Genomic DNA, 15,435 nt, shown 5'->3' on the forward strand with positions numbered 1-15,435 from the left:
ACAAGACTGAGAAACCCAAACCCATGTAGTCGGAACAAGGCTAGATAATGATGATAATGATAAGATAAAAGGACAATCATATGGTACATGGATAATGCAACAGTATCAGCAAAACAAACAGCAGCAGTTTCACGTTTCAAACATTGGTGTACAACATTCAAATCATAGAGTTGTTCCCAATGCCATCAACCAATATTTTATGAAAAAATAGCTACAACATCGCAACATCCAGATCATACATTCAACATTAACAAGTAAAATACACTATTTATAGCTTTCCACATGGATATACCTAGATGAATGATTCATGCTGATATGCACAGGATAAGCAACCTAAAGAAAGCTTTGCTGGTAGTATACCTTCTCTACTTCACTAGCTTCATTGGTTTTAGCCACACGAAAGTTAAGCGCCTCTTCTTTCTGATGCCTGATATGATCAAGTTTATATCAAATAAAATGCAAACAGATGGAGTAAAACAATGGAGGTTAGAAAGAAGGTAGAACAATCAAATATCCAGAATCATTCTTGTCTGACAGCAAAGATGATCCCCATAAAACGAATTACATACCCAAAGAGGTGAAGTCTAACTACTATGAATTCTAGATCAACACATAAACTATGTCATTTCTAGAAGAGTTTGTGCATGTGCACACACACACCCAAAACGGGTATTGTGGGTATGCGTTAGGTTAGAATCCACTCTTATGGAGGCTCAGTATAAGTCTATAAGATAGTAGAGAAAAGGTGAAAACCCCTATTTTTTGTTCCCTCCGCTTCCTTACCCCCTTCCCCACCTTGATGTCAGCCAGCAGCTGAATTAGACCAATCTTGCAGGGTCAGGTCAGGTCAGGTACAGGGATTAAAATGACCCTGTCCATATTACCAAGTCAAGATTTTTAATAATAACAATAATAATAACCCAGGGTTTCAGGTCAGGTTTGCTTCGGCTCTGACCCAATCCAACTTGTCATGTACAATTACAAATGTCAACACAGGTATCCACTAGGGATGTATCCATGTTACGCAACACATAAGCTACTGGTCTCAAATAAATTCTGAACCAAACAATAGTCAGCCTCATTAGGATTTAGTTGATATTAGTGAATGAGTCTAAAACAATGTCAATGATACTTCCATTACAAGACAAACATTTGTAGGAGGCAAGAGGAATATTTCTTTCTTTTTTTTTCAGAGACTTGCCTCCTACATGTTCACTAACAGGTGGCAACGGGCCGGACTTGGGTGGGATTTTTTATCCTGATCTGGCCCGGCCTAGCCCGACACACACACACACACACATATATATATATATACATATATAAATATATATATATATACCAGAGTATGAAGTATGAACCAAGATTTTGGTGGGTTTTTTGTTTTTTTCTTAAATCTCACTGTAAGAATGTGATCTACATGCTTGGTTTTATGGGGACCGGCTCTCGGATTGGCTGACTAAAATGCATAAGCAGGATCTTTTAAGGCTGGAAATTTACAGCTCAAAATTCTCGTAAATATTCAAGCATCCAAAAATCATATTTTTTTGTCAAAAATACACGATCCAACAGTCAATTCCTAGCACACTGTGCCGAATGCATCTGCAGGGTTAGATTCGCAAGAAAAAGCACCAGAAATACTTAGTTCACACCTTGATAAACATATTTACAGTAAATATAATCTACTGATTCGAGTATATATATGTATATATATATGAGAAGGTGGTAGCTGCTAACCACTTTTCTAGCTAATTGCCATGCTAAACAGGCTTTTGAGGGTTTTCCCCATGGATTACTTGAATTTGACTGTACAAATGTGCTTGACATGATTGATTTACTAGGAATCGACACTTGGATCATGTTTTTTCGATGAAAACATGATTTTTTAAGCCTTGAATATTTACGAAAATCTTAGACCGTCGACTTTTAAAACCTTATAAAAACCTACCTGTGTATCAGAATTGGATGATCCAAGAGTCGATTCCCATAAAATCAAGCATGAAGAATGCATCTGTACGGTCAGATTTAAGGAAAAGATGGAAAACTCCTTCAAAAGCCCAGTTAGCATGGTGGTTAGATAGAAAAGTGGTTAGCATCTCTCTCTCTCTCTCTCTCTCTCTCTCTCTCTCTCTCTCTCTCTCTCTCTCTCTCTCTCTCTCTCTCTCTCTATATATATATATATATATATATATATATATATATATATATATATATATATATATATATATATATATGTGTGTGTGTGTGTGTGTGTGTGTGTGTGTGTGTGCAAAAATATAAATATAAATGAATGACTATTTATCTAAATTTGTGTGTCCATAAACATATATTATATAATATATGTATTTATTCATTAACAGGCTGGAACGACCCAGCACAGTTAGGCCCGTGGGCCTAATGGGTGGGCCATGGGCTGGGCATTCGGCAAGGGGCCTTCCTGAACAGGGCTTGACCGGGCTCACTCGGTCAATGGCCCCAGCCGATTAGCAAGCCAGTCCAGCCCATTGGCCACCCCTATGAGGACGCACAATTTTATGCTTTAAGTGTGTGTGGAACAACAGAACCATGTCTCAATCCTCAAGAAAATTGAATAGTTTTCATACTCATAAAGGAATAAGTCAGGTCCCACATCAAAGTCATACATAATTATGTGCTTCATTTAAACACTCATGTAAATTTTCCAAATTACTAGAACTCCTATTACTCAAGCAACAAGGGAAAAGAAACTACTACAATATAAATTGTCTTTATCACTAGAAAATCTGCAAGGTGGAAATCTTGTGCCACACCTATAAATTTTATGTGCTTCATTTACACACTCCTGTAAATTTTCCAAATTACTAGAACTCCTACTCAAGCAACAGGGAAAAAAACAACTACAATATAAATTGTCTTTATCAGTAGAAAATCTGCAATGTGGAAATCTCGTGCCACACCTGCAACCATGACAGAATTATCCACAGGATGGCTAACTGGTGAACCAGACAAATGCCTTATACATCAGTATAATTCCAACCCAGCTCAAGGTCGTCCTTACCCCTCCCCCAGCACAAGTGGTGGTTTACAGGAAAATTCTTTAGGCAGAGATTCAAGGAAAGGTCTTTTCCAGGAGTAAGGTTTAACTTGCACCCTACGTAACAACTGCAGGGATCGCCCACATGACCAGTGGGGTGGTTGTGAGGGTGCTGAGTTGAAGGCACTGGATCAAACCCCACTGGCACATGGGTGTGTCTGTAGCTTTCAGAGGTGGGCCACATAAGGCAGGGTGGCCGTGGGGTCCCACCTGGGTTTTTTCTCGCATTGGCAAGGGTTCCTCGTCGTAAAAAAAAAACATGCACCCTATGTATGGTAGTTGTAAGACCAAAACGCTTATAACTATTAAGCGAGTTTTATCAATCTGCTCATATAGTACTTCAATATCTCAGATCAAGGGTCATTTAATGGTAAAACCAGTGTTGTTAAAAGTGTGCCTTGAGGTGCGGTACTTATAAGAGCAAGACGCTTATAACTATTAAGCTAGTTTTATCAATCTGATCATATAGTACTTCAACATCTCAGATAAAGGGTCATTTAATGGTAAAACCAGTGTTGTTAAAAGCACACCTTGAGGCGAGGCCCTCTGCGCCTCAAGAAGAAGAACACTTACAGTCCTGACATGTAGTGTCCAATTTTCTGAAATTGTGATTCATGAATTGGTGTTGTTAAATGTTAAAAGTGTATGTATATATATATATATATATATATATATATATATATATATATATATATATATATATATGTGTGTGTGTGTAATAAGTGAAACCCATTAGGGGTATTTTGGATATTACACATTATGTAATTAGTTTTAGTCTATGTCACATGGGTGCGGGTGCGACACGGGTGCGGCGCAATTTTAAAAATTTTGGACATGGGGACTCGGCTATATATATATATATATATATATATATATATATATATATATATATATATATATATATATATATATATATAGAGAGAGAGAGAGAGAGAGAGATATTTTTTAAAATATATATAATAATATATCCAGTGTGTGCATATATGTGGATATTGTCCTCTAAAGTTTGGCACCAGCATGAGTGTTTTTACAAACTTTGCAAATTGTACTTTTGCCCTTGCAGAAAGGGGAGTCCGGGGGCTCCCCCCGGCGCGGACAAAATAATGTTGCAGCGCCCCCCGGAATTTTTTTTTCTGGGGCTTATGTTTGAGACTATATATATATATATATATATATATGAAAATATCTTTTTTTTGTTTTTGCCCTAAAAATGGATATTTTTGGACTCAGTCAATGTTGACCGAGTCCAAAACAAGGTCGTACTCGGCCTCGACTTGTTGACCGAGTCTGACTCGACGTTGACCGAGTTTGAATCGGCGTTGACCGAGTCCGGGCCGTGTCCGAAGTCGCACCTGTGTCGGGGCGTGTCGACTCAGGTGCGGCGCCTCCCTAGCCGAGTCCGTGTGACATAGGTTTTAGTATTTATTTGAGATTTTCTATTTCTTATTGGTTGTTGCTTCATCAATAAAGCATTTTTTTTATTTGTATTTTTAGATTTTTTATAGTTTTTTTTAAGTTTCCAAAAAAAAAATTGAGGCTTACACTTTACGCCTCGCCTCAGTTTTTAGTGGAGTGCCTCGCTACACCTCAACGCTTTTCACTGTGAGAAATTGTACCAGAATATGTTGCTGCAATAGAGAGAGAAGAATCATTGTGAAAGAGGGGCGTCGACTAATGATTTTGTTCACTCCTTCACGTCGTGCCCTATAGCCTCAATATATAATACCTAATGTACAATGTGGGTCGGGTCGGGTCGGGTCTGGTATGCTACATCAAACCCAAATACAACAAGACCCAAAGAACATTTACATGATATGGATCGAGTCCCAGACCCGTAAGGAAACAATACCGATATCGAAGCAATACCCTCCCTCAAGTTGTGCATGGTGTTGCACCATGGACAACTTGCTTTTTAAGAACCAAAATTTTACATGTGTAAGACCTTTGGTGAACAAATCAGCTGCTTGATCTGTGGTCGGAATATAAGCAGGTTCAACCTCTTTGTCTTCAATTTTCTGCCGAATGAAGTGTTGATCAATTTCTATATGCTTCGTGCAACTGTGATGAATGGGATTGAAGGCTATTTGTATAGCACTCTGGTTGTCACACAAGAGAGTGGTAGGCAAAACACTCTCGCCTAATTCAGTTAGAAGATGACTCAACCACGTAGCCTCTGTTGTGGCTACTGCCATAGATCGATATTCAGCCTCGGTGCTAAACCGTAAAATGGCACGTTGTTTCTTGTTGCTCCAGCCTATTAAGTTCCCATCAATGAAAACGCAATACCCTAATATCGACCGCCTGCCATCCGGGTCTCCAGCCCAATCTGCATCCGTGTATACAACAAGTTGGTGTAAACTAGGCCATCCCCAAGAGTTCCTTTCAAGTATCGAAGAATCTGCCTAACGGCATTCATATGTTCTGTGTGTGGTTCATGCATAAACTGAGACACTTGATTTATGGCATATACAATGTCTGGTCTTGTGAATGTAAGGTATTGAAGCATACCTACAATGTTGTGGTATTGTGTGAGATCTGCATATGGTTCCCCATCCTGAGAACTAAGCTTATGATTGAGCACGCTAAGGGTAAAAAGGGGTTTGCAGTCTTTCATTCCTGCTTTATACAATAGATCCAAGGTGTACGTGTACTTATGCTGAGTTAGAAAGAGACGCTCACCTTGTCTATCAACTTCGACGCCCAAGAAATACCGCAAATTACCCAAATCTTTCATCTTGAATTTCTGACTAAGTAAAGCTTTGGTGACTTCTATATGGTCATTCGAATTCCCAGTAATGACAATGTCGTCCACATATATAAGAAGCAGAGTGGTTACCTGATGATCTCGAAAGAAAAATAGGGAATGATCCAGATGAGATCAAAGAAATCCATGCCTTTGAATTTCAAGAGAGAAACTGGTGAACCATGAGCGAGAGGCTTGTTTTAAACCATAAATTGACCTTTGTAGTTTGCAGACATGTGTGCTAGAGTTGTTTTCTGCATAACCAAGGGGCTTCTCCATATACACCTCTTCTTTCAGATTATCACGCAAAAAGGCATTTTTGACATCTAGTTGACCGAGGGGCCACCCATAGTTAACTGATAAAGACAAGATTAGTCGAATGGTTGTCATTTTGACCACACGGCTAAAAGTTTCTTCGTAGTCTTGTTTGTATTCTTGTGTGAAGCCCTTAGCTACTAGCCTCGCCTCGTAACGTTCGATAGATCCACCAAGTTTATACTTTATTTTATAAACTTATTTAGATCCTACAACATTGGTATTTGAAGCTCTATGAACAACCTTCCAAATTCCACACTCATGTAAAGCCTCCATCTCCTCATTCATAGCATCCACCCATTTGACTGATTTAAATGCTTGTGAGAAGGTGACAGGTTCGTCCGGATTCGCAACTTGAGAAATGAATAATTGTAATTCTGTAGAGAAGTTATCATAACTAACCCACCTTTCAATGGGATGACGGGTCCGCGCAGACTTCCTGGGTAGAACATCAAGTTGTTGATCATTGGTCCTTTTTTGTCGTGTATAGATAGCTCCTTGAAATCTTGTGACCTCTGAAATGGGCCTTGAACTAATTTGTTTATCTGGCGGCTCTTCCCTTTGACACGATGCATTTGTCTCATTCTGTCCAGCAGGTTGTATAAGATGTGACAAGGTACCTTGTGTTTCTAGATGATCAAATAGTTCAGCAGCAAGCCATGGTTGGTATCCTTCAATATCTTTGTTGTGCCCGTCTGCACTCATTGAAACTTCAAAATTAGTATCATCGAAAAAAATGTTCCTCAAGACCCTGATGCGGTTAGTAACGAGGTCATAGCAATGATATCCTTTGTAATGATCAGCATATCCCACAAATTTGCATCTACAGGCTTTGTTCTGGAACTTGTTATGTTAGGAACTGTCAATGTGAACATAACACAACCAAAAGCCCGTAATTCATTGTAATCAGGGTAAACTCCAAATAATGTAAAATAAGGAGATTAACTTTCTAGAAGCTTCATTGTCAAACGATTTATAATATGCACAACAGTATGGAAGGCTTTTGTCCACAAATTGAGAGGAATGTGGCTATCATGTAACATGCTCAATGCAGTTTCCACAATATGGTGATGTTTTCTTTCCGCTACACTGTTTTGTTGTGGTGTATGTGGGCAAGATATAAGACGACTTATTCCATTAGCTTGAAAGAATTCAGTAAATTCCTTTGATAAATACTCTCCCCCACCATCACATTGGAAATGTTGGATTTTAGATGAAAATTGGTTACAAATTAGAGTATAGAATGAACGAAAAAGCTTAAACACTTCAGACTTATGCTTCATAAAGTAAATCCAGGTATATCTGGAATAACTATCGATGAAGATAACGTAATAACAACTTGCAGATAAAGAAGATTGAGGGGCAGGTCCCCAAACATCAGAATAAATAATTTCTCTTTGATTTATTGAATTAAATGCAAGAACATGACTCTTACACAATTGACAGCTAGAACAAAGTGAAACATCGGACTCAAGACTCAAACTAGACTGTGGAGCAAGTCCTCTTGACACAAGTTTTTCAATAAAACAACGACTACAATGAGTCAAACAATGATGTCAGACTTCTGACTTATTACACTGAGAGAGACTAAAACTATCTTTAGTCGATAATGCTGAAATGGACTAGGAACTCTGTAGGTTTGAGGAAGTATCACGATCTGAAGAAGACTCCTTGAGAACATACATATTTCCCTATCGTTCTCCTTCAACGAGCGTCTTCTTCGTGAGAAAATCCTTGACACATACAGAATAAGGAGTAAATTCGATAGAAGAATTGGTATCGTCAACAAGTTTAGAAACATAAACAATATTTTTAACTATGCTGGGAGAATAATAGAAATCGGATAAATATAGGGAAGAATTAGATAATAGAAGAAGAGTATTTCCAACATGAGATATGGGGTGGAGAGTACCATCTCCAGTTTTAATATTGTATTTACCACGATAAGGAACAGGTCTCGAAATCTTACCAACATCACCTGTCACATGTACAACAGCCCTGGAGTCAATGTACCAAGCCTCCTGCTCACTCTATTTAAAGCTCAGGCTTGAAAGGGCAGATATTAGGAGATTCTTCACATTGTCCTTTTCATCATCTTTAGATCCTTCCCCTGATTTTCCTCTGGCCGAAGTCCCAACACCATTAAATTTGCCTTTATTATGTGGATTAAACCAGCAATTTGCCTTAATGTGCCCTCTTTTATTGCATTGAAAACAGGTTGGTACATTCCTGGAGTTTTGGTTCCCTGAGAAAGCATTAGGCGTCATGTGAGGGGTTGGGAGTAGTCCTCGACCCCCTTGACCATTTCTTTCTTGCCCACGTCCTTCTCAAAAACCTCAATGTCCCCTTCCTGACATCATCCCTATGACTAGCACATCATGATTGTTCGAGGTCAAGGTTATCTCCTCGCCTCTAATGGTGACTTCATACTGTAATAACTTTGCACGTAGATCTTCAAAACTAGGCAATGAAGGTAGACACAGGAGAGATATGACTAACACGTGATATTCATGGCCAAGTCCATTTAATGCCGGTTGAACTTTATCTTTGTCAGAAACCTCGCAACCAACCATAGCTAACTGGTCTGTAATGCTCTTGACTTTATTCATATACTCTATGACAGATAGAGAGTCATTTCTCAAAAGTTGAAACTCTCTTTTCAAGTGCAAAATTCTGGCCTCTGAGATCTGAGAGTACGTCTGTGCTAATTTTTGCGAGAGCTCCATAGCCGAACATCCATCTAGAATGGCCACCAATACCTCTTGGGACAGAGTAGAGGTAATGTAGGCCAAAACTGCCTGATCTTTTCTCCTTCATGCCACAAAGTCTGGATTCTGAACCAACTTGGTAGAGGCCTCCCTTTTATCATCTCGTTCTTCTTGCAGAACAAATTCTAGTGGGACATGAACGGACCCATCAAGGTGTCCAGAGAGATCCAGACTTCTAATAAAGGGCAAAATTTTCTTCTTTCAGGTTAGGTAATTCGAATTATTGAGTTTTTTAGAAATAAGTTGGCCAAGGAAACTCGATGGGAGAGAAGGAGAATCCATAGATAAAGGAAGTGTAAGAATTTGATGGAGGAGGCAAGTACTGAAATAACAAAAGAGTCCAAGAGTTAAAAGGAGTAATCTGTCTGTCTTCCCTTTTTTTTTTTTTTAGAATCAGGCTCTCGACTCAGACTTAGAATAAAAGATGTTGCTCAGATGTTGAATGAGATACGTTCGGCTATATCCTTTCTTACGCTGTTATTGGGCTGCACAGGTAATGATTCTGATCTGCAGAGAATGTAATCAGACCTGCCACCAACTCCAAAGGTGATAGCACATATCAAAAACAAATAAAACTCATTGAAGAAAAGAATTTGGATTTGGGTTAAAATGTATATGTTTTGTTTTGATTCTGATGTAAAAAATCAGATTCTGTATTGAGAAGGACATATTTGATAAGCTAATCAGATCCTGAAGAGTCGACAGACGCAGATCTGTGGTTTGATCAGATCTGAAAGGGACGATCAAAAAAGGGATGTTTAGATCAGGACATGATGGCAGAAAAGTATAGATAAAATCAGATTTGAAAAATGAATGAGATCTAAAACTGAGAATCGGTGAGTCTTGAAGGAAAGACGTTGATTCAGTGTTATTAAAAGCGCGCCTCAAGGCGCAAAAAGCACGCCTCGCCTCAAGGCGAGGGGCTTTGTGCCTTGAGGCGCAGGCATAAGGCGTAAAAGCCCTGAAGTGCACACCTCATACGCCTTGAGGCGTACACCTCAGGGAAAGGCACGCCTGCGTACACGCCTCACTTAATTGAAGTTGAAGGCCTTAGACATTGCCCTTAGCAATGCTGAAGCCATCATTGCTCGCATTCTCAATGTGGGTGCTTGCAATCTCTGCAATTCTTAGCTTCCTTCCGAGAAGTAAAGGCAAAAAATGGGCATTTGCTATGACACTTCATCCATGGCTTCAGGCACACACGATGAAACATGTGATTGTAGGGACTAGGGAGTGAAAGGTGCACCCTTCTACCCGATGGTGTGGTCATCATCCTTACTGTGGTTTTCGATTTGGGATAGCACAACTTTTCTTCTTCACCACTTTGTTCGATTCTTGATGGGTAGGTGTTGCAGTTTGCTCATCCATGGGGAAGCTCGGCTGCGCACTTTTGTTGTTTCAGGCTTGGGTTCTCACCCTCTCCTCAGATAAAAGCCCATGTATCTGGCAGGGTCTCCTGCTGACATGGGATGTTCCAAGTTTCAACCACCTTAGTAATGTTTGGTTTGTAACAGTAGAAAGTGTTGACATGAAGAATTCAAATGCAGGCATAAGGCGCCTCACCTTTTTTATTTTTTGTTGGTTGTTGCTTCATCAATAAAGCATTTTTATTTATTTATAATTTTAGATATTTTTTATAGTATTTTTAAGTTTTCAAAAAAAACTTGAGGCTTACGCTTTACACCTCGAGGCTTACGCCTCGCCTCAGATTTTGGTGGAGCGCCTCGCTACGCCTCAACGCTTTTCACAACACTATTCATACATAACATGTTTGTGTTTACATTTTTTATATGATGAAGAGAGATAGATGTATTACTATTTAGCATGTTACCCCTCCTAATTAGTCTTTTGTACACAGATTTATTCTTAGGGCTATTCTTGTATTTCCTCAATGCTTTTCACAACACTGGGTAAAACAAAGACCATCATCAAGGCTAATAAATACAAAAACCTTAACAGTTGTGTGAATAACTTGATTAAATTTTTCCTTTTCTAGGAAGACTATCATACATAACATGTTTGTGTCTACATTTTCATCAGTTGAAGAGAGATAGATGTATTACTATTTAGCATGTTACCCCTCCTAATTAGTCTTTTGTACAGAGATTTATTCTTAAGGCTATTCTTGTATTTTCTTATATAAATTAGGATCAACAATTATCCGCAAACAACGGTAATTAAAAAGAGAAAACTTAAATTATGTGCATTTAATAGGGCATGCATATGGAAAGGAAAATCTTAAGTAAAGATAATAAGGTGTTCGAGCATTGCACATAAATCATGCATATTCCTGCTATGCATTAGATCATGTACATTTTACCTATTCCCTTAATTATTATATGTTGGTGGATGTATGATGTTTAATTTCTAATATATGTTAAATGTCTTGCTTATTTAAATTATGATCTCTGTTATTGATTAATGTTCTTTCATGCTTAATAAATGCTCTTTGTTGCATGAATGCTAAATTGAATTATGTAATTGTCATAATTGCACTCCACTGAACTATTGCATGAAATCTTATTTGTATTCTTTAGCTCACTTGTTTCATTAGAAGTACATGTGCTCAAGATTTCGGTTCTAACACCCTACTTCTATGGTTTTTCGCAGCCGCAGATGATCAGTGAAGCGACTGGCTTCTGGAAGAGCTACGAGTGTCACATTTTTGCTAGACAGTTCACAGAGGAACAGTATGGCTCAGTCTTCTTTATTTTTCTTTACATTTAGTGGTTACTACACTCTGAATTCTTCATTTATGCAATTGTCTCGAGACTTATCACTTATTATTCAATAAATATTTGGTTTGGTTTGGTATGGATGATAATTGTAAGCTCTGTTGTGGTTGGTTGTTTTATCGAATTGAGACTAGAACGGTAAAGGCCTCGGGTTTCTGGGAAGATTTCCGCAATGGTTTAAAAAAATCTGCATTTTTCAAGGGGTATGAGTTAGAGTCGTTACATGTGGAGCCTCCCTCTTTGTTATCTCCTTCATCTTCTTCCTCTTCTTTGCAATGAGTACTAGAGTGTCTATTCCCCCTCGTTTTGTATATTATGTCTTTTTCTCCCAGACAACGTGAAATTTTAGATTTAATTCATTCCTATGTTGAGCACAGTTCTTATGCAGAGGTTGTTCCTAAGGAGAAGTGGCAACAGAGAAAATGCATGCTTGGGATCTGGTGAAGCCTCTACCTATGAAGAATATAGTGGGTTGCAAGTGGGTTTACAAGATAAAGACCATAGCAGAAAGGTCAATTGAGCGATACAAGGCAAGATTAGTAACAAAGGGCTATAGTCAACAATTTGGAATTGACTTTGTTGAGACATTTGCACATGTGGCCCATATGACTATCATAATGATTTTGCTTGCAGTTGATGTGATAAGACAATAGAAACTATGGCAATTGGATGTAAAGAATCCATTCTTAAATGGGTATCTAAATGAAGAAGTATATATAGAGTTGCCTCCAGGGTATTCAAATTTAAAAGGCAGAAAGTGCATACTAAAGAGAGCCTTACATGAGCTTAAACCAGAGTTACCAGTCGAGGAAGCAGGAGCGGGAAGCGATACGGGAAGCGGGAGCGGGAAGCGAGGCACTTTCAAAAATTTAGGAAGCGGGGAAGCGTGGGACTACTTAGAAGAAAATTCTGAACCATCTCGAAAGCGACCTAGGAAGTGAACCGGAAGCGAGGGGGAAGCGAAAAAAATGGGGAAGCGTGGGGGAAGCGCGCTTCCCAAAAAAGGGGGACACTTCCCCTTACACTTCGGAAGCGCGACGTTTCACGCTTCCGAAGCGCGCTTCCCCTTTTACCTAGGCGCTTTCGGTAACTCTGGCTAAAACAGGCTCTATGTGCATGGTTTTAGAAATTTAGTGATGCAGTCTAATTTCTTGGTTTTGAGCAATCGTGACCCTGATTTGTTTATGTCTTTATCCTCTCAAGGCAAGTGCCTACTACTTTTGTATGTTGATGACATGATTGTTACAAGAGATGATATGCAAAAAGTCAAGAATACTAAGAATAAGTTGGCAATGTTTTTAAGATGAAAGATCTAGGTATCTTGAAATCCTTTCTTGGCTTGGAGATTGCATACTCTAAGAGGGATAACATGCTACATAGTAATACATCCCACTCTTCAATACTGCTCAAACTTGAGATGATGCAAAAGGAATCATTCCAAGTTTGGAAAGGAATTACCGAAAGTGTAATGGAGCAAGGCTTTTGGTAAAAGTATCTGCAATATGTTCCTTAACTCACATGCTCCAAAGATATCACACCATCTTCATATGTCTCCCTTGTATTGTGACAATATGAGTGTTATCCACATTGCAAAGAATCCAAAGTTTTATGAGAGGACCAAGCACATTGAAATAAATTCACTTTTTCAGGAAGGCATATAAAGATGGTGTGATATCTTATGAGCAATTGATATCAAAGGAACAAATTGAAAATACTTTCACCAAAAGCCTTGCTCTATTACATTTTCAATCATTCCTTTCCAAACGGATGATTCCTCTTGTATCATCTCAAGTTTGAGGAGTGTTGAAGAGTGAGATGGATGTATTACTATTTAGCATGTTACCCTTCTAATTAGTCTTTTGTACATAGATTTATTCTTATGGATATTCTTGTATTTTCTAATATAGATTAGGGTCATCAGTTTTGTCCTCTTGTGTATCCTAATGGGGTCTACTTGTATTATTCATTCATTCTCAACTATGTCACAGGGATTCGGCTAGCAGGGTGCTGCACCCGCGTCAACGCGACTCGGCATGGGAGCGGGTGCGGGTGCGGCACCCGGTGCGGTCAACCCGATCCTGGGTGCGTTGACCGCACCCAGGATTATTTAGGTCCATTTTTTTTTTATTTGCCCTATGAAATGGGCTGCGGAATTTTTAAAAAAAAAAATTGCTGACAGCTGCTGCTGCTCCTGCCTTTTCAATCCTGATCCTTCTTTTTCGTAAAGGATTTTCTCTCTCCATAATAAATGATAATGATGGTGGTAGCCTTGCTGATCCTTCTTTTTCGTAAAGGATTTTCTTTCTCCATAATAAATGATAATGATGGTGGTAGCCTTGTTGATCTTTCTTTTTTGTAAAGGATTTTCTCTCTCCATAATAAATGATAATGATGGTGGTAGCCTGGCTATTAGTATTCACTGTTCTCCTGACGAGATGGGTGCACTATCATGCAGCTGTATATAAAATCAAATTTGAAAAAACCCGCATCGGGGGAACCCCCAGTATATATATATATATATATATATATATATATATATATATATATATATATATATATATATATATATATATATATATATATATATATATATATATATTATGTCACATGGGTGCGGGTGCGGGTGCGGGTGCGGGCGCGGGGATTCGACACTTTTGGACAAATATATATATATATATATATATATATATATATATATATATATATATATATATATATATATATATATATATATATATATTTTACATTTTTGCCCCTGCCGCACCCCCGCACCCGGGTTTTTAAGAAGTGCCGAATCCCCGCACCCGCACCCATGTGACATAGATTCTCAAGTAATGAAGTTTTCTTCTTCATCTCCCTCTTTGTGTTCCTTTCATTGTTTCTTCTTTATATACCCATGCTCGTAGATCATCCTTGCTATGACATAATTGTACAATCTTTCAGAAAACTAGCATACTAGTTGGAACATTGCTAAGCCCATCTTAGTAAAGCACATTAAGGACACATTTGTGTGCCATGGAAGAGGGTGCCGCAGCACCACTTGCTGTGGAGCTCTCTTCCATGAAACTCAAGTCTGACCACCCCCCCCCCACACACACACACACACGGGAAATATTTCAGTAGAAAGGGGGGTGGCCGTTGAAAACGAGGTCCTCTTTCAGCATGGAAAGAGGATTTTGTGTTTGTGTTGCCATGGTGGGCCCCACGTGCATGGGGTTATGTGCATTTCCTAAGATATAATATATAAGCTGATACTAAGAACACAACCAAAACTCCCAAGGCATCATTGAACTGTTCTCAACTTTTAAATGGTCACAAATGATGCCAACCTATAACTATATCATAAATGCTATTCATTATTCTTCAGAAAAAGAAAAAACATGGAACTATAACATAATAGTAATTTGTATACAAAGGAGAGAAAAAACAAATAATGTACAAATTAGAAAAAAGAGAGAATAAACAGCAATAGTGGGGTCACTTTCTTGTCCAACGAAACACATGCAGTTGATGTTTGATGTTTTAAATGATACCTGTTATCAGAGATGCGCTTTTCTGTCTTCACAGTTGAAACCGCGAGAGACTCAGCTAAGATCTTCAACTTATCAATCTGTATACCATACAAATAGATTAAATTGAAGAAACAAAGGAAACAAGATTCTCTACATGTACAATAAATACAAGAAACGATAAACTGTCAAATTGGTTAATCTTTAACATTTACTTTTATCACATGTTTGGGAAGTCATGACATGGCTACCAAGTTCTCTATTTTGGGTGCGGACAGCAACTCATGACCTATGT

General features: G+C 38.5%; 1 protein-coding gene across 3 annotated transcripts in view; it reads right to left on the minus strand.

The window, feature by feature from the left end:
• The window catches only part of LOC149821201 (uncharacterized), an 82,595-nt gene that overhangs the window by 14,921 nt on the left and 52,239 nt on the right, over positions 1 to 15,435 (minus strand). For all 3 annotated transcript variants that reach the window (XM_089982798.1, XM_089982797.1, XM_089982796.1), the window contains 2 exons: positions 15,165 to 15,241; positions 361 to 427 (listed from right to left, as the gene is read on the minus strand). In XM_089982798.1, the coding sequence (XP_089838924.1) occupies positions 361 to 427; positions 15,165 to 15,241 (144 nt within the window). The remainder of the gene's footprint in view (positions 1 to 360; positions 428 to 15,164; positions 15,242 to 15,435) is intronic.

Source organism: Nuphar pumila, chromosome 12, assembly GCF_984573655.1.
Source record: "Nuphar pumila chromosome 12, dmNupPumi1.hap1.1, whole genome shotgun sequence".
Classification (NCBI taxonomy): domain Eukaryota; kingdom Viridiplantae; phylum Streptophyta; class Magnoliopsida; order Nymphaeales; family Nymphaeaceae; genus Nuphar; species Nuphar pumila.